General features: G+C 38.8%; 1 protein-coding gene across 3 annotated transcripts in view; it reads right to left on the minus strand.

The window, feature by feature from the left end:
• Nucleotides 1-27,093, minus strand: part of CDK14 (cyclin dependent kinase 14) — a 269,013-nt gene that overhangs the window by 50,716 nt on the left and 191,204 nt on the right. For all 3 annotated transcript variants that reach the window (XM_086466597.1, XM_086466595.1, XM_086466596.1), the window contains one exon: nucleotides 21,393-21,486. In XM_086466597.1, the coding sequence (XP_086322723.1) occupies nucleotides 21,393-21,486 (94 nt within the window). The remainder of the gene's footprint in view (nucleotides 1-21,392; nucleotides 21,487-27,093) is intronic.

The following is a 27,093-nucleotide window of genomic DNA, read 5'->3' on the forward strand; positions in this document are numbered from 1 at the left end:
GTAATAAGTAAATTGAGAGAACTGCTATAATTAATTCTCCCAAACTTGGTTTTGCTTCAAAAGACATAACTGTCAAAGCTTGCTTTAAGTGGAGTCGAGAGAAATACCTACGTCAGCAGCTCTAGAAAGGCATTTCTGAACAAGTTGCAGAATTTGGTATTTCACTAGTGGGATCTTTCTTGTTATAAATTTACACTCAGTTCCTAACACAAATGAAAATGCCAGGGACTCTCTTCAGTATTTGTGATAAGCTCTAGCCCTGGAATAAAAGGCTGATACTCTAAAGTGAAAGCATGTCACACCAGTCTGGTGCCTGTTTTGCATTGTCATAGATGTACAAAACCCCCTGCCAGCCCTGCCCCTACCTGCACTGCAGATCTTTTGAAGAAATCTTTTGGACCTGCATATCTTGAGTCACTGTGATATTCTGCAGGAACTTACATCAGCACAAAACATGCACAAAGTTAGCGTGAAAATCTTTGGTCCAAATCTGTGAAGGTTTGTGACACCTCAGAGCAGGCCACAAGGCATCTACTTCCAATCATTTGGAGCTGAAGGGTTTTTTTTTTTTAATGTGTCTACAGCAATTTACATATACATTAAGAGCACTAAAGCAAGGATACTCCAGAATATTTGTTGTACTTCTTAAGCCACATAAACATTTGTTCATGTCGATAAATCAAAGCTTAAAAAAAATCTTAGAAGCAAGACTGGGAAGTTAAAACATGAAAAACTTCTCTTTGACTCTGCAGAAATTTATTTCATAAAATTTAGAAATGGGCTTAAAAACTTGAGGCAAAAGTAAGTGACCTCTTAAATAGACACAATTCTAACCTACAAGGTGTGCTTTATGACTTTAGGACCTCGAATTTGCTAAGGAATTTACAACACTAACATGTTTCTAATCTAAGAATATTAATGCAAAGATCATTTTTCTCCACTATCAAATACAAGCAAATAGTCCAATTTAGATGTAGTTTGAGCAGCAGGAGGTGAATGCAGAGCACCAAGGTGTCAGAAAAACAAAGATGATGGTATCAGTGCATTTAGACAGTATATGTTCATGTGGTTATTTGGATATGCAAGTTCACTGATTTGATTTGTAAATACTGTGTATAGGACACTGCTTTCAGCCCTTGTGAAGCATGCCTTGATCGCCAGTTGAATAAGATAAACCTGGCCCTGCAGCCCTGATTCATCACAACACCCACATTCATTTCATTACGGCTATTAGGGAGAGCACAATTCTCTCATTAACCACAGAATATGACGTTAGGAGACACCATTGACACTATGTCACTAAATCAGTCTGCACTTAACTTTCACTTAGCTTCTGCATTCATCAAGCTCCTGGTGCCAAGCACCTCCCAGACCAGGAGAGGGAGCCCGTGGATTAAAAACAGAGATTCTTGCATCCTCAGTTTAAAATAAGAAATATGGTCCTCAACTTTGTAACTCCACTTAGCAAAGCAAAGGTTATGAATATAAGAAAATTAGCCACATCCTTTTAAATGTGCGTTCTTAATTGTCAGTTATTTTAGATGAGACATAGGCAGCTAAGGCACTGGACAGATGAATGTTAAAAACCAGCTAACAAAACCTGAAACTTCCAGTGTAAGGCAGAATATTCATCAGACCAATTTAATGTTGAACTTGGAGCTAAGAAATGGATTGTTCTGATTTGCAAAGTGACATCAGGTCCAGTAACAGAGGGCTTGATGGGACATCACTTTGTAATGAATATTATGTGACTCACACTTTTTTGTTTCACCAGTTTTCCAACACATTTCTTTAATAATATTCCAGCACACCTGCTCGAACAGTGTTTAAGAGCCAGCTACAAACAAGTTCTGTGCATTGGAGTACTCAAACCACCTACAATGTTTAAACCTTCTAGCAGTCAGGCTAAAAACAGCTGGGGTTTTCTATCATCTAAATGCCTACCATTTTAAGGTAGGGGCAACTTGGTAGTTCAGGCAAGGATCCAGACATTGTATTTTAATGCATTGTATAAACACTATAAAGATCAACCTTCTTCCACAGAATTTTTAGCATACACGATACAGAAAATCACAATATGTGACTACCAATCAACAAACAAGGAGGAGAAGGCAGCGGTGAAACCATTGTGGTTTTGGATAAGACGAATCAGTTGCTGCCCACAGGTATGTCAACATAAAGAGATCTGTAAGCATCAAGTGATGCTTCTAAGCAGCAATCAATCCCGTTTTGATGAGACAGGATTAGGCAACTCAAAGCAATGAGTTTTGACAGCTGCTATAAACGAAGCAAAGTGGACTTCACAGTGGAGAAGGATCTGCCTTGTTTTGTGGCTTACAAAAGCCAACAGTCTTCAGGTTTTACTCTAAAACACTATCCCTTAGCAGTTAAGACTGATTATCCAGACCAAAGCACTGATAACATCTTAGCATCTAACTGATTACATGAGGGAGCTGGCTGTAGCAAACCACTGGTTACCCAGCCAGTGCTGGAAAGCAACTCTAATCTTACAGCAACCAATGGAAGATACTGGAGACACAGCAGCCTGGCACAAGAACTGAACACCAGAGGAGCCGCTATTTTACAGGTGACCTCCTAGCCCTGACTATCCGGATATTATTTCTCATCCCAAGCATGCCATCAGGAGTTCTGTCTCTTCTACATTTTAACACTTTGTCTTTCCATTTCGTTTTCCAAAAACATGGAAGTGATCACCACTGTCATGGCAATCAAGCCTCAACTTAATATTGGAAATAAGCTTTTATTTACCATTGAGAATTATTTGAAAAAATAACACTAACTTGTTTGCTTTCTCTACTGATAATACGCTTCTCAGTGACGTAAACATTCAACTTGCATGGTTTGATAAGCTATTTTTATAATTGAATTAATAACACAAGAATAATCTACAATTCTCAAATTTGGAATGGACTTAACTTTTCCAGGGACCAGAATGGTTATAGTTTCTGTAAAGAAAACTCCAACACCTACTGGGGTTTTGCTGTTCCACATTACATACAACACTCTGGGCTCTCTTATTCCCTAACAAATGAGATAAAACGACCTTCTCATTTAAAACCTGCTGTTCAAAATCAGGATCAGATTCTAACCTAATCTGCAGGGTGAGAAATCTATTTATACGAAAATAGCAGATTAACAATACATCAGGTACCAGGGCCAAACACCCGTACTTCTTTCTAGTTGACGTTGTTACAGTCTAGCAGAAAGTCAGGAAAACAGAAGCTGCTCCACATACAAGCATGATACAGAAAGATTTCCCAGGGAATGCAACACAAATGCATTACCTTAATTTTTTAATATAAGAACAAAGTCATTTGCTTTTTACATCTGATTTTACAAAGACACACCATGCTCACCCTTAATTAACCTGCTCCCCAGTGTGCAAGAGCATTGTTATTTTACTGTGAGCATTATGCCACCCTACCAACACAATCAGTCATGTTGTCCTGTATTCTGCTTCGAATGAAAAAACATGCCCTATTACTCCCATGTAACAAGATCATTCTGGGTAACTATCTGTCCAGAAAAGTCATTTGAATCTCTTGTGAGACGAGCAGCAGTGCAAATCTTTCCCACCAGCTCTTTCCCAAGTGTGGGTATAATTAATAAAGAACAAGCATTTCTATTTGCACTTCAACTTTTGAATATAGAGAGCTGTGTATTACCGAAATAATGCTTTAACCCTTGTTAGATCTGATGATCCTCAAGAAAGGCAATGGTTTGGACTTCAACAAGACAAAGAATATGCAGCCTGTGGTATTATTCAGGGCTTTGTAGCAACAAAGCAGAATGAAAAACAACATCAGCATGCAAATGAGCTGCCTTTCCTTAGACAACATTTATGGAAATCAGGCTAAGCAATTTGCTGAATTTTCAAGTTTTTTCACGTTAGGTCAACTTGACGAACAGAGAAAGTTTAGTCAAAAAAAAGGCAGGAGAGTGAATCTCTCTCTCTCTTTTTTTTTTTTTTTTCATTTCATAAAAAGGAAATGCCCTAGAATTTTGAAAATTATTGAAAAACTCTCTAGAATTCTAACTAGGAAAAGTTATAAGCTGGATGTAAAAATGTTTTCTTATTTTATTTTTCCTTTTAAGGGTCATCAAGGTTTTTGTTCTAGTCTTCCTATTTGCTGGTAAAACATACTGCATTTAGTGAGTGAGTCCTTGGCTGTGATGTACCATGGGAGACTATAGCTGTCTGAAGAACCAAACTTAATAAAAAGAGGAGGGTAAGTATTGCAGAGCAGTTTCCAAATCAGCAGTCCTTTTCTGTTGAGTGACATTTGGAGGTTTCAGATGTTCTGTTTTTCAACAAAAATGTGTTATATTCTTCCAAAATATACATATCTAATGAAGCTTTCAAGTTAGTCAAAAACTTCAGAGTTATCTTCCCTTTCATTACAGGAAAGTACGTTACTGCTCTAGATTTCGTTCTTGAGAAGCAGTGTGAGTTCCAGGGTTTCACTATGGCAGCTCCATCTCTCCCAGAGCCACCTCTCAACATCAAATTTTCCATCTGTTCTGGAAGAGAAGCTTATGTGATATCTCTGTCTCACAGTCTGTCCTGGTGCTAAGCCATTTGTCCAGATGATCCACCCACTGCCACATTCCCCTCCCGAGGAGTCACTGTAAGGCAGATCTTAAACACATCTTCCACTACCTTGGGAACAGGTGTATTACCACCTCATCATGTCAGCGAGCACAAAGCATGTGTAGTAGTGAAGACAAAGGAAGAATGTCATCCTTCAGCATAGCATTTGGTCTTACTCTAATGGTTTAAAACCCCAAAATTCAGCAACTATTTGTGTACTACGTATGCTGACTCACTGTCTGTTGACTGAAAACTACAGTGAGGCTTCCTTTGACTCTCTGCTGGGCACGATGGATGACAGCTGAGTGTCAAGTTTAATACACAAAAGAGAGAGACAGAAATGAAATTGCCTCAATACCAGTCGTTTCTTCACATCAGGAACTCAGCAGTTCAGTATTCGTAACAATAAATCTATGAGTTTGTGTAATGCACTTATGTTAGATATGTTTGTTAGATCAAGGCTGAACACACTTTAACTTTGGGAAGGTTGTGGATCTTCCAGGGTTCCCAGCTGCAATAAAGTCGTCACTTCATTTTTCGCTACAGAAACCACATCTGTCAGCTAAGATGGCAACAAAATATTTATTTAGATTCATGAAAAATAAATACCATATGCCTAGTCATTGTCCTTGAGACTGAAAATATTGAAGCCTTACTTCATTAAATGAAGGTCAAATATTACCTGTAGTTCCTAAACTAGGAATCCACATCAATTCAAAGTTAAAACAACTGAAGTGAGACTGTGTGATCAAGGCAGTCTCCTCCCACGTGTAAAACACTAACGGCCTCGATCAGAGCCTGAAAGCTGTATTTTATTAAAATTTTTTCTTCTTACATAGGAAACTCCTCTTTCTGTATTTTTTTCGGTCAACTGTCATCAAAACATCCCTTCATCATTCCCACACAGGTAAAAAAGAAAATACCAGTGAAACAGAGATGCAACATATTAAGCATACAGAAAATGTAAAGTAACTTGTGTGATTCCTCTTCAGAACGGAAGTGTTAAACCTGAGCCCATAATTCTTTACTGACTAAATCAGACTTGCAAATTCTAATTCTTAATTTTATGTATAAAACAGGTTGTATTTTTTGCTTCTGTATGTCCCTTTAAATGCTATCAAAGTCATAAAAAAACCTTGCAGTGATCATACATGGTAAAAGGAAAAATAAAGTCAACAGTCACTAATTTATATGTACAGTGGTAATGTGTAGCAGAATATGTTAATGTGATCTGCATTCATTCAGGGCATGAAACCAGAATCACGGATTTAAAAGAAAACAAGGCTGCTTAGAAAACAAGCTGATTGGAGTACTTCTTTTGCAAGTTATTTTGTGAATGATCTAATCATTGTCTTAACACAAAAAAAAAGCACAAGGTATTAATTCTTTCAAGAGCTCTAAGAAGTACCAGCTACACAGACAATGAGTACAGGACACAACAGCAACAAAAAAAGAGGGAAGGATCCTCCTCACCAACCCCATAAGCTTGTTTCTGCTGTACATAAAGTGATGCTGTTTTGTGAAAAAAACAGAACTTACTGAGGTTGGTCTCTAAAGTGAAAAAAGAAGCAGCAAGAACAGAACAAGGTTCACTTACACCAAAAGGCTGACTCTTTCAGGCATCAAGTGGAATATTGTCATTCCGTTATACGTGGGAAATAAAACCACTTGGTTTGAGCATGGGGAGTGATTTTTGATGAAGCTGTCTTCAAAACCATTTAGGTAATGTGCCAGTAAGGATGAGGCAAACAAAACACAAAATTACTATCAATAGTCCCACATAATTTTAACAACACACATTAATTTTAAAAAATCAAATTCAACTAATATTTGTGCTTTAGCTCTGTCAAGGATGAAAAGTGAGGTACTTGAAACAGTAAAGGATCCAACTGTTCTTAACAGCCTTTCCCCACAGAGGCAAAGTACAAAGAAGTCTCGCCGGGAAACCTTTCTAGTATGTGATTTTTCCAACCTTACTTTGTGTATATAAATGATATTTGAGTAGCTGCCTGCATTGAAAAGTTCAGTTTATCCCAACACTGTTTCCATGCTCTTTGCAGTACGAGTAAACAAACTCATCGTTCTCTTCATACCCACGGTAACCACAGCCACCTTTCTGAGGGACCCTGGCAGAGACACCGCTGCAACTGTGCCAACATGAGGAAGACAACTGGAGACTTCATAAACATGCCTGACTGCCTTCACAGAGCCAGGCTCTACCTACGCTGTCTGCACGAGCCAGGCACGACAGCTGGGATGAGGAAGAGGAGGTGGAAGAACAGAGCAGGCATCACCACAGACCCAGCATTGCAGACCATCAGGCCAGGATTACATGAAATCCACAGCCTTGCAACAAAGCTCTATTGAGGTTTGATATGCCAGTGTCCTTCGGGGAGAGTTGTGTTTATTCCAAAAAGGACCAACTAAATACCGCATTTTGAACCACAGAAACAGCTGAATTGATGTTTAGAAACTAATTCTGTCCATAATTCAACCTAAATTTGAGAGAGTGCAAAACCAGAGTAATTTAATCTCAGCTTCACACTGGGAAAAAAGCAAGTATGAAACAACTTGTACTGGGCTGTAGCACCTTCTTCCTACAGGTAGTCAGCACATCTCATCATAACGCCCTATTTTAGTAACCTACAACTTTCATAAAGGTTCACACGGTAGAAGAAACTGTCTTATTTAGTGATTCTTACTAAAACATTTCTGTGAATGAGACGAATGCTAAATCACTAAGAAAACAGGATTTGGGAAACTTATTTCGAAAACACAGGGGCCTATGCTGTAGAGAGAAAATGTTAAATTAGCAGCAAAAGGAAAAAAAAAAGGGAAACTCCTGACAGGGCCTGCACCCTCCCTCAAACCAGTGCAACCAGGCATCAATTTAGCCAAATTATCACTTAAAAAGTGTAGTACATGCTAAAAGGAGACACTGTTTAGCTCCAAAGTGAAAAGAGGGCTACTCTGTGAGGGATGCTCCACACAAAGCAGCAGGACTGAGAACCTGTCCCGCCAGCTTTCCCAGTCACCCATGCCGAGGAGCCTCCTTCCATCAGCAAACAAACCTATCATCAGAATAAAAAAATCCTGTCATTAAACTAGACTTAGTGTCTCTGATATCTGCTTTGGAGCTGCAGAAACTATAAAACACCTCAACAGGATGAAACTGATTCTTAGTAAGAAGAGAAGAGAATTTGAAAGCTTTTGTAGACCTCGAAGCTGTGGATCAGGAAAAGACTGAGAAGACTTAGGTTCCACATTAACATAAGGAAAAACTTTTTCACTGTGAGGCTGACAGAGCCCTGGAACAGGCTGCCCAGACTGGTTGTGGAGTCTCCTTCCCTGGAGACACTCAAAACCCGCCTGGACACATTCCTGTGTGATCTACTCTAGGTGGTCCTGCTCTTGCAGGGGGGCTGGACTAGATGATCTTTCGAGGTCCCTTCCAACCCTGAACATTCTGTGATTCTATGAAAACTCATGCAGAGGACTACAGCTGACTTCAACAGATTTCTGTCCTCTTCCTCCAAAGAGGCAAGTTTGCTCTTCTGGCATCGCCAGAGCTTGTGAGCTCTCAAATAAGGTTACAGAGAGAGAATGATTTCACCAAGGAAGACCTTGGTGTTAACAAATGTGAAGAAGCAGCTGATGATGATTTCTGTGCTGGCAGGTCTCTTCCTTACCACCTGGGAACAAACAGAATGTTTTTCTTCTCTCTGAAGGAAAAGGAAGACAGCAATTTTCTGTCAGAAGGACCCCCTGGCTCACAAGTCATACTTGTTTACATATCCTCTTAAATCTGCTCAGGTTTACTCTGTACAGAAAGGTGTATACTCTGCATTTCACATTTCCTGTCCCGTTGTGTTGTAAAGCCTTTGGAATAGCCCACCCAGACAGTCTACTCCTAAATATGCTCTTTAAAGATTTATTTCAAGATTTTACTGACTTTCTTATTTAAACTGAAAAAGGGCGGGGAGGGGAAGCCAAAAGCCTGTGGGAGGCTTTTATGAAATGTTCTTCCACAAGCCCTACCGTGCTGATTCAACAACTGGCTCATTTGAATTCCAGGTATGCACTACACAGGGTTTTTTTGGAAACACCGGCTTATCGGAAAAGCAATGCTGCTTTTGGATCATAAAGCTGGCTTTATGGTCTTTCTGAAGATCATAAAACTGGCTCAGTTAATGCACACGAATTCCTATAGAGTGTTGCGGTGTCCAGTGTCGTTGGCTCAGGCAAAGCTACACCATTGCATCAGGATACTGAAGGGCTTAAAGCTGCCATTCAGCTGGAGAGCTTAGTTAAATAATTAACAGACCAAATTTATGCATCTTCCTACGAATCATCATAAAAATAGCAATGAAAACATTTTTATTTAAAATAAAATTGTTTCTTCACTATACCATCATTTAACCACAACTATTTGAACAATCAGCAGATCTGGGATCACATCCATTCCCGATAAGGATCATCACTGCACCAGGACCTGACTCAATGGTTTTCATAGAAACCAATCCACGTTTACCCAGAGCAAAACCGCACTCGGAAGCAGTGAAGCACACGTACTTCTTGCATACTGGAAACCCTTTGTATCCGGGCTGGTGCCCAGTCACAACACATCAGAGGTTGCCTCGTTAGGCCACCACACCAGGACTCACCATTCCTTATGCACAAGGAACAGCATACGTGTGGCACAACAGAAGCTCATGACATGTGCCGCTTACAGGACGGAAATACATTTGCAGCGGAGTGGCAAGCTGTTGTACTAAGGCAGACAGAATATTATAGCTGGGCTAACTGACCTGCACAGCTCACTGAAAAAAACCCAAAATTCTTCTTCTTACCCAAAAATCCTGGGGAGGTAACATACTGAGACCTGTATCCTAAGCCTGGTGCTCAGCATCACAGAACAGCATGATACTAGAATCAGATCATCCAGAAGTTTGCCAGCTCCTTATTTTGTGAACTAAGGTCTTGATCTTCTAATAATCTCAATTTTGAATAAATTCCTGCAGCCATATGGAGCCCAATGAAGCAGTGGGTATTTTGTCAAATCTTTTTTAAGCAACCATTTGTTCAATCTGCAGTAAATGAAGGCAGCCAGTCATGCTGTCATTTGAAGAATTTGCGGGTACAGGTGCTACAATATTTCTGAAACAGTGAGCGCATTAATAATGAGCTCCAATTGTGTTGGGTATATGTGGTGGATATAAAACACTCTGCCTGGCTGTCTAAATATCCCACTGATTCCTACACTCAACCTTATCAGAATTTCCAAATCAAATCACTTTTTAAAATGGCTAACCTTATCACTAAAAATCCATTTAAAGTGATTCAGTTTCAAGCGTGCCTCCTACAACAAACCACAGCATGATGCTTGGTGTATTCATTCCGAACAGCAGTATTTCACCACTAAAAAAGCAGGAGTTTTATACTTCTGACAATCCTTCTGAATCATAGGAACAGAACAAGCAAGCAGAATGAAAAATGGAAGTCTCTAATTAGTACAGAAATACAGTTTTGTCCTAAAAATGGGAGAAATGTCAGCCTACTTCTGATGGAGAGACACGGGCTATAAAAGCAGATGAGACATTTAAAGTGGGGTCAGGGCAGAATCCCAGGGAGATACTCATTCTCAATGATCAACGGATCATGAGATCAACAGGGAGGCTGTGGCTGAACAGAATCTGTATCCTCCAGTGCAGTGTAGCGAGCTAGTACACCGCACTCCAGTGCACTTCGGAAGTTTTAGTGAGTTCTTCTCCAGTGTATTTACCCATTTTCCTGATACCTTCTTACCCATTTCCTTGCAAGTTCAGTAGGAGTGAAGGGTCCATTTTCGTGACATGATGAGGTACATGCCCAAATGTAGAGATCAGAAGCGGGTTTTGAAAGTGTGCAGAACATTGAGACGCTCAAATTTTCTGAAAATTTGAAACTGTGTGATTTAACTATTTATTGCTTATTTAGCAGCTGTGGCTTTAACAATCGGCTGGCAGATGGCCTAAGATTTTTCATTTTGCTTATTTAAATGAAGGTGAAAGCAGATGTCACTCTATTGGAAGAGGCAGCTGCACTCCCAGCTTCAGTGAACTCATTTGTCTGCTTTGACATTAGTGCACTCATTAACTTCATCCATGACTTCTGAGCTCTCAAAAACATCAGGCAGGAGGGATGAGGGTGTCGTCATCTCCTGTCCCCATTTAAACTTGCCCTAAACCACGTGCAGGGCAGCTGTGGTGGCAGTCCTTGCTCTCTGCAGCCTCACTTCTGGCAGAAGGGAACTACCTCCCTGGAACTGCTGGAACCATTCCTCTCTGCTCACTGGAGAAGGGAGCTGCCAGGACCAGGCAGGATTTGGAGAACATACTGCCTACAGCTCCAAAAGGCAGAGGGGGCTTGCACTGAAAATACCAACGATGAAGTGTGAATGAATGAAGGCAAATTCCCAAAGGATTGGAGCTGCTTAACACCTGCATATCACAGTCCACTCTTTTTCAGAAAAAACAAAACAAAACCAAAAAAACAAACCAGAAGGGGAAATTGATAAATAAATAAATAGGATATGCAAATACAGAAAAGAAAATTTGCACAGACACGTAACAAAGAGCTTCAGTACCACTAGTAGTCAATAATGATGGAGTTGAAGAGAAAGACTGGAGTTACAGTTTCTTATACTCCACCCCCAGTACATTGTCCACAGAAATGCATGGCCTGAAATACTGATGACACAAAGGCTGAAAAATGGTGGGGGATCGGGTACAAGAACGGTAAAATGACTACGTTAATTCTTTAACATGAGCAGCACTGCTGTTAGAAGGCAAATCATAACATTTCAGGGGTAAACTTTAAAGATCTCACTAAATTAGTAGAAGGGGAGATGTTACACCAATGACACAAGGGTAACAAACTACGCAAGTTATCAGAGAGAAAAATCAACAGCACAACAGTGTAGGCACAGCTGATCTCTTGGCCTATGCGAGGAATGCAGATGAGCAGCATGATGTTACCATTAAGCCAGGCTGCAAAAGCAACAAAACTGTGGAAGCATTAGCAAGAATAAGACAATATAAAGCAAAAGTAGTAGGAAGCTGCACTGAGAGTACATTTTACTGAAAGTAAATGAAGCCCGAAGAAGAGATGACTCTAGGAAGAAACAGGTGTCTCATTATCCTTAGTTTTCAGATACATTCACTGCTCTGATAAATTATTTTTTCTACAGAATAGGGTACTGCAGGGATTTAATGAAAAGCTCCATAAAACAAACACAAGAGGATTTACCCTGGCTACAGTCACTTGCCTGCTTTGAAGTACTGAGCAGTTGATAAAGCGATAGGATGCAGTGAGGTCAGGAGGACCTCGTCTCTACCCTTCCCTTTCCAAGAGAAAGGAGCAATGCTAGCACACTCTAAGAAGCCGGTCCAGCAGCACAGCAATTTTGTTAACCAAATATCTCAGTCATCAGACCAAAGAAGACTATACCAAAATGCCTGGGATATCCAACAGGCAAATTTTTAAGGCGCATTTTAAAGTAATTAGGGCAACGTGTTGTATGGATGCACACCAAGATGAGACATGAAGGACAATTTACAGATTGGTAAAATCCCTGGCTGCATTTGCTCTGATTTTACCAGAGTAAAGTTCAGCGATATGAAATTTATACAACTTTTCTGTCTTTTAAAAAAGCGCAATTACCAGCTGAAACAATTACATTCAGGATACACAGGGGGAAAAACCATAAATATACTATGTTGTAAGATGAAAACAAGATACAATGCAAATAATTCCCTTTTGAAGAAGGGAAGTAACTGCAGAATGCTTTTAAATAACTTTAAAAGGATCTGAGCAAGAGATATTCTAAAAACATAAATCCCTCTTCATGACACAGCAAAGTTCGCAAGTTTTAAATTGTAAGTTTACAAGGTCAACTGATTTCTCACCCATCAAAAGATAAAGAAACCCAACCGTAAACTTTTGGTGCAATAAGTAGATGCCAAAAAATTTCCTTTGATTTCTCCTCTGGATCTAATCATCATCAGGGCAACCATAGTTACGTGAGACCATACCTACTGCACCATGTTAAGAATTAACACTCCCTGTTAAGAATTTACCTTATGCCATTCTGCTCCACCACTGACAGGTTTGAGAGTTTACACCACGGCCATCTGGATGATGTTGCACCCCAAAAAAGCACCGTGAAGAATTCTCATTATGTTCCCACGAAACAGACTATTGGCTTTCTCCGATGTACTCAGAATCAGACCTCAACTGCTTGAAATACTCCTACACTGCGATATACAGGCGCACTCTAAAGACAAACAGTGAACACAGGACATTTTTCTTCCTGTAATTGACAGCGAGAGAATCCAGTTTTGCCTCCAAGTTATTTTAAATGGAGCACTCAGAAGACTGAGGAAGCAAGAACCAAAGCAACAAGAATGAAACGTAACGCTGCATGCTTCAAAACCTGCTCTTTTTATTTCACATTCAAACAGTTTAGAATACCTACTGCACTAAGATCCCAGTCAGGTAATTCTCCTGCTCTCAACTCCTGTACGAGACTTCTTTTTTTTGGACATCTTCTTATGAAGTAGAATATATTCCATTTCTGTAGCCTTTTTTCTTTCCTTTTCCTACTTATTAATACTGATTTTGTCCAGTACTTTTCAAGGAAGTTTCAAACTAATGCAGCTTTTTGCCTCTTGATTACTCTTCTCTTATAATAGAGAAATGGTAGTAATAAAAAACCCAATCAGAATTAAAAAAAAATACAGGGGAGATGAGTTCCTTCTGATTTTCTTTTCTCTGTGCGAGTCACATAGCAACACACAAATAGCGGACACTCAGAAATTGTGTGACAGCATTTGATATGTGTATTTAAAACTGAGACAAGATTATACAAACATTTCAACACATGTCAAATTAAATGCCTAAATTATTTAACCATAGCCATTTCATGAACTAGAAAAGCAGCTGGGCTAATCAAGGTGGATTAATGTTAGCCCTTGAAAATTTGAAACCTCTTGAAATCACTAAGCTTATCTGAAAATCTACATTTAGCTTACAGAAAGATATTGAGGATTTACTAGCTTGTGTAAATGGCAGTGGTAGTTGAAGACAACCTTATGGCAAGTGCTCAGCACCTTGCTAAATTAATACCTACTCTAGGGCACTGATTCAGGAAACACTAAGACAGGTATTAAAGTCTGCCTTTATTCAAATTAGGCCTATTGCAAATGGTACCTCAGGCATGTGCACGCGCTGAAGGGGATGCTTCCCCCAGACAGCATGACAGAAAAAGCCATATGCTTTTATCAGTTCTTAGGAGGGCAGAAAAAAATCAGCTATTATTCTTGAAGTATTTAAGAAACATGTGCAGGCAGGTAAGGCGTATCCATCTTAGATTCTCATAACCTGTCTCTCAAATCATAACCTAAAACTGTCTCACATTGATTTTTAAACATTTTCAACCTTAAGGATGTTTGAACTCGAGCTACAGACTATAAACAACAACTCTGGCAATCAAGATGCTCTTCAGAAAACCCGCTTTTGGCATGTGATGTGCAGTTCAGACACAAGTTAAAGAGGAAAGGGCAAAGAGAAGACCCAAGTGTATTAAACATTGTTCCTTTATTTACGAAATGGAAAGAGAAAGCGATATAACTATTTGATGTCTGATCATCTGTTATCTTCCCTAGGAAATAAAGACAGCGTATCAGAGCAGGTTTATGAATGGGCCTGTGCTTTTATACAGCACAGTATTATCTTGTAGCACAAGTTTTTGGATAACAGACCAACACTTGTTCAGCATGGGCTTCAGCTCCATTTGTAATATGCACAAATTGCTTGCAACTCCGTTTCTGCTCAGTGTCACCTGCATGCAAAAATGTTTGCAGTTACAGCTCCATAACATGTGTGGACACAACCTGTACAGACAGAGATTTTACATGGGAAATAAAAAATAATCTATTTCTATGGTGTATGGGGCCAAGAGGGAAGGTGCCTGCAAAGGTGTAAGTAAAGAAGTAAACAGAGCTGCACTGATTTACACCAGCTGAGTCTCAGCACATTTTTTTTCCATCTGCCTGTAAGCACCCTCTCAAAGGCCAGAGGTGAGTCTGGAAAAGAAATAATGCTTCTTTATAATTACAGCCCATTCTCATTCAGCAGCTGAAATATGGCAGATACTGAGGAAACATTCCAATTCCAAAGAAAACCACAAAGCCATTGTTTTCCACTGAACCGTGTCTTAATTTGTTTTCTTTTTCTGGTAGCAAATTACTCTTCACGTTTTGCACTACCAAGCCGATAATAAGCCAAGTTCTTGCAATCCCAAGCATGCTCAGGGTTTTGCTCAGAATTAGCCAGCTGGATGGGAATATCTTCTTGCAAGCAGAAGATGACACTTACGTGCATCAGGTTGTGACCAGCTGGCCTGACATCCAGCCAGCCCTTGAAAGTCAAGGATGGGGTTACACATTCATTTATTACTTCTCCTCCTCCTCTTCCCTCCTGCTATCAGCTCGTAGTTCCCCTAGCAAGTGTCCATCATATCCTGCTGAGTATTTTTATGACTTTAAACATGGACGAATGGGAGGTTATGTGTCCTCTTTTCTAAAAGAAATATTAACAAAGTGTGGGACACATCATCAATATTTTTTAAAGCCTCTTTTCCTAACACACATAGGCAATACTCCTCAAGAAAATTTCCTACTTTTTTACATGATCGCTATTTTAAATCCTAGGCCTATTTTGTTCGCCCAATAACCATAATGGGTTTCATGATACAAGGAAAAGAACAACACAGACTACAACTACTCCGACATGGTGAAGACAGAAGTTCTTTATAAGATGTAAATGTAAATTAGCACCAAATACCTTGTGCCCTGTTATAAGAGAAATGGACAACACATGCAGTGATACAGAAGACAATATAGTGCAGTCAGAGTTAAAATTGAGCTGAAACTCCTTAAAAAGACCTCCTAAAAAATCCAAAATTCTTTACAAAGCATGAATGCATAGAAGATTTACAGTGTTTTTTTAAAGATCATTTTAAGGGTTAATTCACCTCATACTTGTACTTGAAGTTTGCCATACGACATAAAGCCCAGAAAGGAGTCCTGTAAAAGCAGTATTAGCACAAAACCTGCAGGCAACTGCAGTGAAATACTGAATAAGCACTAACAACTTTGAGGAGAAGACCAACCCGTAGAGAAGCCTGCTATTTATTTAATTAATTTCAGTGGCATTGAAGAAAAGTGAAATATTTGTTATATTAGAAGGCATTATTGTTATAATAAAGCAAATGTAAATTCATTAGCAGGATATAATACATAGCACTTCTCTCATTCTACTTACATGCTGTTTATAGAAGATAGAACTCAGCAGCCAGGTTTCTACTTAATTAGGGTTTCAAAAAACCCCCTCGTTTTCCTCATGAAGTCATTGGTGGGATGCAAATGGAGAGAGATGGGAGGAAAACACAAGCTGTTTATAGAAGACTTTCCCTCTCTAAGCTAGAACTATTTATTTTACAAAGAGGAAGACTTTTTCTCCAATCAGATTTATCATCTGAAACATATAAGGCACCACAGATACCATGCCTACACAAAATAAAATTTAAGCTCAGGTTCAGCCTCACAAATACATCTATTCCACCAGAGATGAACAAGCTGTATTTCAGAGCCAAAATATTTACCAAGCAGCAGAAAACATATACTGAATAACGAAACACAAATAAAAGAGCAATAAATTTGACTAAACACCTCATCACACAGGTGAACTTCACAACCCAGTAGTCAAAAGCACTCTTCCCTTGGGTTTAGCCCTGTCAGCTTCCCAAAGATGTCATTAACACAATGTAGCAGAAAGCACAGTTCCTTGGGGTCTGCCACAAGCTTAAAGGAAAGTGAGGCCTGTTAAAATGTATTATTTCAGGCTTTAGAGGACATCACTGACGTGAAACAAATCTCCAGACACAGAACCACAGGGAGAAAGCTCCACAGATTCACAAACAGCTGATAACATTAGAGTTGTTCAGAAAACACTACTACCATGCATGACATGATACCAGACACTTCAGGAGTGTAGTCACATATATACGTATGTGTGTATATATACATAGCAAAAAAATCTAAAATATTGCTAGCATTTTAAATCTTCAGGAACAGAAGTAATACTTCCATGCTCATTTAAAAAGAAAATGTCATCTTTCACAGCTATCTGAAATCACAAACTCTCTCTTGCGAGTCTTTGCTGTACAGCTCCATGCAGAAAGCATTTCTGGTGTCATCCCTTGACACATCAGGCTATGGGCTCAACAAATGGGTATTATTCTCTTTTAATTATTTTCTAATACTGTGTGGTATGGAAAGCAACAGAGCAATAGCATTCAATACCGGAGAGGAGTCCTCAGCTTTCTGCGATATGTGTGTCAGGGAAGACAGAGGCTTCTGGCTGCCAACTCTCACTTCTGCTGTGCCACGTTACCTGCAGCGTGAGGCTCCTGCGGCGCGCACACCTCCCACAACCGTGTCTGCTGAGCAAATGCCCATTTACAGATAAAACAACATTTAAATGCTGTTGTCCTGCCTGTGCAGTGATCTACAAAGCATCAGGAGAACTCTTTGTACATTGTTCTTGCAATGAAATGTAATTTTCAGTGTAGCTGGCACCAAGACTAAAGTTCAGCCAATGCACAGATTATTCCCTTACTGGAAAGGCTTTGGAGCCTGGGAGGAAAATTCACTTTGATCTATAGTGGCTCTCAGAAACCTCACGTAAAGTGGAAGACAGAATGATTTCCCACTTAAAAATTCTCTCCAGAAGAAAAACTAAGCTAGCACAAGAAATTCAACTCTGATCCGGTTTGAATCTGTTAAGAACGGAGATTATGAAAGCATATCCTTCTATCAAAACCAGGGCTGTTACTATGGTGGGACCTCCAGTGTGGCTCAGGGTAAGGCACGCCCAGGCATACTGAAGGCTCCTCCACGTAATCAGCTTTAACACTCAACTAATTCATGCTGATCACCACTAGATCCAAGGAGCTGTCAATCCTCCCTGGTACAAGGCTAGCTCGAAGGTATTTGGTGCAGCTTCTAGCCATAATTAAACCTTATTTACAATGGCAGGTTCTCCTTGATACAGACAACCTCAAAGTTTGCATCTAGAGAAATGTATGCTACCAACGATCAATGGGAGTTTACTGAGAAAGATCTTAGCCATTCCTTATCAGCAGCCAAATGGTATTTCCCAATTTTGTGTAGTTTTGATTGAATAGATCGCCTCATATATTTTTCCTATTCCCGTGGTTTCACTGTTCAACGTGTACTTGATCAAAGCTTCATCCTGTTTTGCACATGTATTACAAAACTAAACAGAAATCCTGAGACTACTGTATCAGATTATTGGTACATCAGACCTACCACCTCGCATGAAACCTCAAGCTGCTTCTCTTGGAGATGCATGATTTCCATTTTATTTCGTAAATACGTTTTTTTTCAAAGAGATTATTCACACTTTTAAGTACAAGTGGGAAAAGAATTCACATTATCAGATCCCAAGTGTGACAACAACAACTTGCAGCTTGCTCATTCATCAACGGCTCTAAATGCTGGTCCAATTCTGAGAACAGATTCTGTATTATAAACCTTGGCTATTTTATTGAGGCCTATCACAGTAATGGAACCTGAGAACGGTTATTATAAGCAGCTGCTGTAACAGAAGCAGAGAATCAGTGTATATTGCCGTTTAAAAACTCACAAATGTTTAAAGCAATAGAAGTCAGGAAACACAAGCTTAAAAGAGAAACGTTCTTAAAACTGAAAGATCAATCTCTTTCTTAATCTATTATATACAATCACTTAAGCCATTATTAAGCATAAATTAACATCAGTTATAACAAGGAAGAAACACATGTGGTGTGCTGGGTTGCATCTACCCTGGCTATGCAGATATGTGAAGAACACCAATGACAGAGAGATCCAAAAGCATGTAGAGAATCTCTCTCTGACTTCCACATGATAATAGCTGTAACAGCATACATACAGCGTATTTTAGTTTCATTTACATAATAACGGGAAATGATACAATAGAAAATCAAACAGCTGTTTAAGAATTTTAAACTGTTACTCACATTAGATTTTGTTCACTTCTGACTATTACTTCTTAGCATTTTGTGACTTTCCCACTACAATGGAATCAATCCCCTAAAAGCCTCAAGCTGCAACCTGGACTCTTACATGCTATGGACATGTAGCTATGACTAAGAACAACGGCAACAGATACAACACAGATTAATACACCTTTTGTTGCAAGTTGTGTATTTTAGAAGAGAACTACAGCACAAAAGGATTAGCGTGTAGGTGGACTGTACCACACACCATTTTCAGAACACCACCCTTTGTTACAAGAAAACCACCACTGTTGGACGGTGAAAATGTGAACTATGGGAAGACTTTGTGGAAAAGTCTTTCATTGGTTGATCTCTTCTTTTCGCAGCTGTGGAAGTGCTCACTGCATGGGAGTTAATTGTATTAGTTATCTGGTGTAACAACCTGGTTAACTTTGTACTTCAGCGCTATTAACTACCGCACTGTACATGATTCAGTGGAGAACGAACGACTCTAATCCTTCTGTTCAAATGCAAAATCAAACAATAATCCTTTGTTTAATAAGTTTTAAATGGATAACCTAAACTCTTCATGATGCTTAGAGTCATTAGGAAGGCACTCACTGAAAATATTAGGTAAGGATAACTAGACACTTCCATTAGAAAGCCTAATTAATTAGGATTTTAAAATTAACTCTGATTTACAATGGACCATAAAACTATCCAGTCTGAATTGTATCTTTTTATTTGAAGGTTTGTGAAAGACAAAATTAAAGAAACAGTATCAATAAATTATCCCTTGTTATTTCAACACTGTTCTCAATACTTGCAGCTGTAATTTGAAAAAAACTGGCAGGCCTTAAAACTCATCCTGGGGTGTATTTATCTTGGCATTTCTAACACAGAAATAATTATAAGGATAGGGAAGAGAAAAGAAAATGGGAGCATACAAAAGCTTTACAAAAGCCATACAAAAATAGGTTTATATGATATACCTATCACTATCACTTTTTGCACTATAACTCATAGTGTAAAAAGGCCTCATTGACAGACACTGATTTCTGCTATTAGAAGTCTACTTAATTTCCACAGAAAAAAACACTCACTAAAATTCTACCACAATAAATGAGATGAAGCCCCAAAGAGGAATATATTGTTTTCAAAATTTCATGTTCTATAAATAAGGAGGAAATCTCATCCCAATAAATGAGAAGCATAATAATTTAAGAAAGCAAAACCCTAAAACTGGCCCAGAAGCTGTTAGCTTAAAATACACAAGCTGGCGAACAAACAAAGCAATTGGACACGTCACAGGAACCGCTCAGATCTGCTGCTCCTTGCATACATTGCAGCACAGCCATTTTTCCACAGCACAGAATTTTCAGAGTATTAGCCAAGTGGGCAGAATAACAAAATATTTCACAGAAAAAGAGACATTTTTATATCACAATCAAATAAGGTCTTGTTCTAGAGAGATATTTTTCCTGAGTCATTCCTAAAAGCAGTTGCTAAATTCCCTGATGTCCCAACAAGAGATACAGTACAAGCCAGTCTGAATAAAATGAAGAATAATTTTATAAACACATCGTAAAAGATTTACTTTCCCTCCCCATGGGCCAAAAAAGAAACCCAAATAAATACAACTGCATTTGAAACAAACGGCTACTAACAAAATAACGTTTAAAAGCAAGGGTATGCTCATGCTTCCCTTCTAAATCTTCAGTCAGAAGCAAACCAGAGATTGCCATGTTGGGGGAGGAAGCTGTTCTTACGCCACTTTCACCAATGGCCACCTCACAGTACCAGGAGCTACTTTGGCTATTAACTCAGTGAGCACTAGCTTCCCTGAATAAACTCACTCCACAGCAGCACAGCTCCCAGCAGGCATTGGAGCAAACAAAACCCTTTGTCAGGGAGTCAAGAACAGTTGTTCTTCAGCCTTTTGAAAGGGAATCACCAAACCCAGAGCACAATGGGAAAAAGAGCAAGTTAAAAACCAACCAAAAAAAAAAAAAAAAAACCCCGACACCCCAAAACCACAACCCTAGAAAGAAAAATGTGCAAATGATGGTTTATGCTTGATACAAATTACCTCTTCCTATTGGTAATCTGTGTCACCAGTCCTATGAGCTACCCATACACCTTACGAAGGGCCCAACCAGGCTGCAGAAGCAGTAGGCAAGGACTCCTCTTGAACTGGAGTATAAGCATGATTTGTGATTTCCCATTCTGTTTCTCACCTCATTCCCTACCCTAGTTCTTCTTTACATGTATACCTCACAAAAAAATATTTGCCACTGACATTACAATATTAGCATAGTATTAACAAAGCACCAACCAGAGTCATCGGTTTTGATCACCTGCAAAGTGAGGATGCCAAATTGGCTGGATTTCCATTGACTTACATTTGGAAAGCTTTTTTCCACAATTGTATAAAAACCTTTCTGCAGATTATTTGAAAAATATTAATTGAAAAAAAAATAGGATCTGAACTTACTACATAGTCTTCAAGAACGTATCAAGTAAACTGTAGCTTGTGGACTACGTTTCTGATCCTTGGCTCTATCAGTAATTTAATTCCTGACACAAAGAAATATGTGAACATTTATCAATCAATCCTTCGTTGTCTCAGGCACATTACTTCAGCAATAAAGAACTCACCAGAAATATCCTTTCAAGTTGATCTTGAATGTCTTTCATTCCTGGAAAAGCAGCGACCCCTTGAATCATCTCTACAAAGATACAACCCACTCCCCTACAGAGGGAAACAAAAAGTATGCAACATTAGAAAGATTTCTTACCAATTAAATGGCCAGCAACAACGCTTTCATATCCAGTATTTGGATAATATTTACGTATTTGTTTTTTAAAAATCAATGCCAGGCTGAAGGACAAGCATGTGCATTTACTAAAACCATTGTATACATATGAATACTTCTCAGGTTTTTGAAGGCAAGTGCAGAGGTAGTAGGAATATGGGTGGCAGCTGTTCAGACAACAAAGACACAGCAGCTGCTTTCTGTGTGTATGAGCGCTTCGCGAACAGCACACTCATGCTCCTAAATAAATTCTGCGGACGTAGGAATGGCAGAGAGAGTGCACCCTTGGGAGAGGTTGAATGGGGACAGGACTGCAGCATGGAGGCAGGCTGGAAGGGTTTGGCTGGTTTGGGAGAAGAGTCTGGAAAAAAATGTCTGAAAAGGAGAAGGGCACGCAGCTGCTCACAGCCACTGAACTAAGCTACTGCCCAAATGCAGATGACTTCTAGGATGTGCTTGCTTAGGCTTTCTTCTCCCCTCTTCCAGTATAAAAGAAGGAAGCACAATGCTCACAGCTCGGGGGGGCTGCTGACCCTATCCCCCAGAAGCCCTGTTGGAGAGCACTGCGACAGGCTGAGCAGCCACAGGCTCCCTCCTCTCCCCACCGTGACAGCCACCCCATTACAGCTCCTGTCCCTGGTCTCTCATGAACGGTACTTCACGAGTCCCTCTCATCCCACTCAGTTAAGCCACTGCAGAAGTGCTGGGAAATCAGAGGGAAAAAAAATAATATCTGAGACATACTAACTACAGCACAAAGAATGGATCTCAAAAGTTGAGGAAAGTTTCTGTGACTCTCTAACTCCAATTTCAGATGACCTGTGGACTTCCTGCATCTGAGAAGCACAACAAATTACAGACTTGCATTTGCACCTTTTCTGGACAAAGAGAGCTCAAGAGTTGCTTGTTCCCTCAGCTAAAACAATTTTAAAAGAAAACATTCCCCTTCACTACCAATAGGATGCAGAATTTAATTATGTATTTTAACTTGTTCAATTGCATTTTTCTACAACTTCCACATGCAAACACCTACATATGCTGTGTAACCATGTCTGTAAGTAACCAGACAAAAAAAACCTTCACCCAAACCAAATGCCAATTCAATAACCCAAAACGTATATCAAAATGAATCTACAATTTGCAAAACTAACTATGGCACCACCTCCCTGAAATTGTGAGTTGTGTTTGTGTCGGAAAATCCCAGCAATAACCCCTAATTTAACTTTGGTTTTAGAAGTAAATTATTTGGAACGTAGTAATTACATACCTTTTCATTGCTTATGCACCGTGATGATGCATCCAGAAACTAGCATTTAATTTTAAGAATATGTGTGCATACATTGGTGAGGAAGTGGTTCTAGAATAAAATAACTTAATGAAAATAGATTGCATATTTTCATTGAGGCTGGGGCTGAGTATTTATAGATACCACTTAACTAAGATTATCAGCAGCCAATCCACGCTTTATTCATCTCTGAAGGCTTTGACCACTACTGAATAACGAAATAATTGTACATTCCAGGACAATGGGAGTTGATAGTCAAATTTCTTGAAGAAGAAAATTAAACATATACCACTATTTTCTAATTTTATGTCTCAAAGCATAGTTATATTAAGCAAAGTTTCTCCTTAGGCATTGAAAAGTGGAATAAAACTTTGGAAAGCACAGTTCTGGTCAAATTTCAGAATAATTCAGGTACTTATAAAAGACAAGTTAAAATTTATGTTCCATATGCTTCTGCTGGTTATCAAATGAACTGAATTGATTAAACTGCCATTCATCATTTAGTCTGGTTAGTGCTTCATTAGGCACAAACAGGCACACTATATCTTAGTCAAATACTTATAAACAGTACCAGGATCTCAGGCAACGAAAAATTCAAGTTTTCAGTCGAAGTCATTTATTCAAGATAAGAAATAAAACAATTGAATTTAGACTCAATAAAAGAGAATTAGAGTTCTATTCTTGCAAGCAGAAAACAGGCATTTGATTAAACCAGTGTATCATTTGAGGGCTCGTACCATCTGCAGAGAAACTTCAGCTAGCTGTTTGAACAGAAATGCTATAAAGGCAACAGGAAGAATTTCCCAAATTTTGTATTGTTTCACGTAATCTATTCACAAAATTTTCCACAGTTAGTGGGTCTGACACAAGTATGCACAAGAAACCAAGTAAGAACTGCAAACATCACTACTGAAGAATTATTTACTGCTTGGAAAGAAGAATCCTATTACACGTCTTGGATTCTTGTGTAACCTAGTACTCCATTCAGTCACAAACTGAGAGTGAAAGAGTACTGGAGTTAAATAAACAAATAATACAAAAATCAAAGGATTATTAAAATTCTTGAGGAGAGAAACATAAATAACCTTCAGGGTTTGAGCTGGAGGACTGCTGTTCCCTTTGGCTTACTTGAAAATTAAGCTTATGCTCAGTTTCAAAGCTCATGGTGTTCAGCATATTGAAGAGTAAGTCCATAGAAAGAGAAGATTAAATGAATACTGGAAAAAAAAAAAAAAAAAAAAAAAAGTATGACATTGAACTGATACAAAATATCCAGAAAGCTGTAATAGCCCATAAAGGCTTCAAGATGGCTGGATGGTATTTTAGATGTCTTAGTACTATCAGTGAATTTTAGGCTCAAAGCAAGTATAAACTGAGTATAAAAGAGGATCTCTGAATCACAAACCCTAAGTGCACAGACACTGAACATGGAAAAGAACAAAGCCTCTACAAGGCCTTGCAATTTAGTCTTGTTTTTGTAGACCTCACAAACTACTAAACAGGTTAGAGAGATTTTTGAGCGAAGCAAAAATTATGTCCGTGCCAGAAAAACTAGTTTGTATGGAAAAATCAAGCGAACAATGTCATTCTTGGCTACAAGAAAACACAAGGGACAGGAAGAACATGATAACTCTGTTTTTAAAACTATGCAAAATGAAGGACAAGGAAGAACTTATCAGGATATTAATCGTTCCCAGAACTGCAGGTAGATCCAAGACAGTATAACTGAAAATAGCAGAATGCCTTTAGGAAATAAAAATTTTAGGGTGAGTGTTAGAGAAAGGCACGTAACAACTGTGCTACACCCCAGCCCCCAACAGACCTGAAGCTCCACAGATACAGTCATGTAAAACTGGACAAGCTGAAACACTTAAAAATATTCTCCAGGGAACAGACCTGCATTAACAGTAGGGTGGATAAGATGATCTCACAGACCACTCCTATCTCTAGATTCTATGACACAAAGATTATTTCTTGAAATTTGAAATACAATCAATTAACTTGGCTTTAATGTGCATGCATCTTCAAGGGTATGTTATTTATGTATCACACTCAGCATACAATGCCATTTTCAGGCAGCACTTGAGACACAATTTGTGACAAAAGAACATTAGCCTAATGTATTTCAGTGTAGTCAATTCAGTTTTTCCTATTTTCTTTACAGGACTTCTAATTTTGAATAAATAAGCCAAATGCTGTGACTTCGCTCACAGATCTTTCCAATGGAATGGCATAGGATAATCTTGCAAAGTAAAAGGGACAGCCATTTAATGTTGAAACCCTCTGATGACAAAAAGCATGACTAAACCTATTGATGTATTGATAGGACCATATGTGGCTATACCATCTAATACTGCTCTTCTATTGTCCTGCTTAATTTCCTGAGACTCTGGCTGTCACCATACAGCCTTACAGAGTACGAGTTAGTAGCACAGCTAAATGAGTTACTCTTGCATTGAACTGACATAGTAAATGAGCCTGTAAACATGAAGTTCGATGCCTCGGGAAACTGAGTATTTTTTTTCTGCGTAGCTTTTATAATTCAAGAGGGTATTCCCTTAAAATTAACTTGCTTACTGTTAGGTTGGGTTTATATTTTTGGTTTGAGAATTCACATTCCTGTCTCTGTAACAAAGATCCTTACTGTGACAAAAGTAATCTCCAGCCTATCTGTACTCGAATGCTTGAAAAAAAATAACATAAAAGCTTTGGTGAGGCATAATCTGTAAAAGATTATTAGGGCTACTTCCTTCAGTTAATATTCCAATTTTTCTTGATGGATCCATAAGAGAGACTGCAGACACACTCTGAAATGAGGAGTTGTTTCCAAACCAAGCTGTAGTTTACACTTAAATCAAGATTATAGAAAGCCTATATGCTACTATGTATGTTCTAAACCATTGAAGTTCATGCCCTGAACGGATCTGCCTTCTAGCAGGCTCAGTGCAGGTGATAACATTCAGCATGTTCTTCACAGTGAAGACCTACGCTGGCTCTTCACATGAGGTTTCTATCTGGCCAGGAAGCCTGTCTCCAGCATGCAGGATTTGGCTTCAGAGGGGGAAGGGTTTTATGAGAACCAAGTAATTGCTTCCAGCAATCTTCCTGATGAGATTTCTGAAATTCAGAGGAACAGTAGAGTTTTCATTGAGGTTTCCCAAACTACATGCACTTTGTACTGACAAATATGTTAGAATTCAAACAAAAACAATACACACACACCCCCAATCAAAACCCAACTAATTGTTTTTTTATGGATTTGTCACCAAGAGGTAATATTGGAACCCCTTCCATAAAATCTACTAGTAATATGCAAAATGTTGGAAGGGCACAGAGATTTTTATCTTGTCTGATTTATTCAGAAAACAAGTGATGCTCCTATATGATCCTACTTACGAACAGAACTACGAAAACAAATTTTACAGGAAAGGAATGAAAAGCAAGGGACTTTTGTCTCCTTAACTGACCAAAATCTGATTTAATTCTAAAGTGGCACACTGCCAGAATACCCGCAGACACTGAACTTGGTTGGAATTTGTCTTTCACAATGACTCCACTCTGATATGCGAAAAGTAACATACAATGTGAGATACAGTCTGATCAAAGAACAGGGACAATAAGGCAAGCAGATTACCGTCCTCACATGAGAAGTAACGAGTGAAGGAAAATTTCCCTTCCATGATGACAATGAACAATATTAAAATTTTTGCAGAAAGCAGATGGAATGAATGAAAAATAATTTATTTGAAAGGATGATATTTCGAAGTATTTCTTTACAGTCTTGAAGCAATTGTAATCACAAGTGAAGAGAGTGCTGATGTTCTTGCCCATGTCATTGAACTACCCAGAAATAGAAGCTCCAGAAATTTTTGTGACCCAACCCTCTGTAGCAATGCTCAGTTTCTATATTAAGAAATATTACATTCATGAAGGATTAAAATGTACATGATTCCTTTTTGCAAGAACCTTCCTATTAGACTCGCTTGTTCGGTAAAAGTAGAATCCAAAAAAGCTCAAGAAAAGAATGTTCAAACTTGAGAAACATTTTGCCACGAGATATCTTCCTGTCGAACATGTTCTTCCTGTTTTTCTTTTCTGGATCCAGGTACCTTTATAAGGTACTTTCCTGACACACATGAAACGTACTTCTAGCAGTGGAAAAGTGACAGTAAATTCGATGTTCCAAATTGATAAAAGTAGTTTTTAGAGAGGAACTGAAATGCCCTTGAATAACTACAGACCAAGATGGTTTCTTCAC

Source organism: Leptosomus discolor, chromosome 6 (assembly GCF_034619465.1).
Source record: "Leptosomus discolor isolate bLepDis1 chromosome 6, bLepDis1.hap2, whole genome shotgun sequence".
In the NCBI taxonomy this organism is placed as follows: domain Eukaryota; kingdom Metazoa; phylum Chordata; class Aves; order Leptosomiformes; family Leptosomidae; genus Leptosomus; species Leptosomus discolor.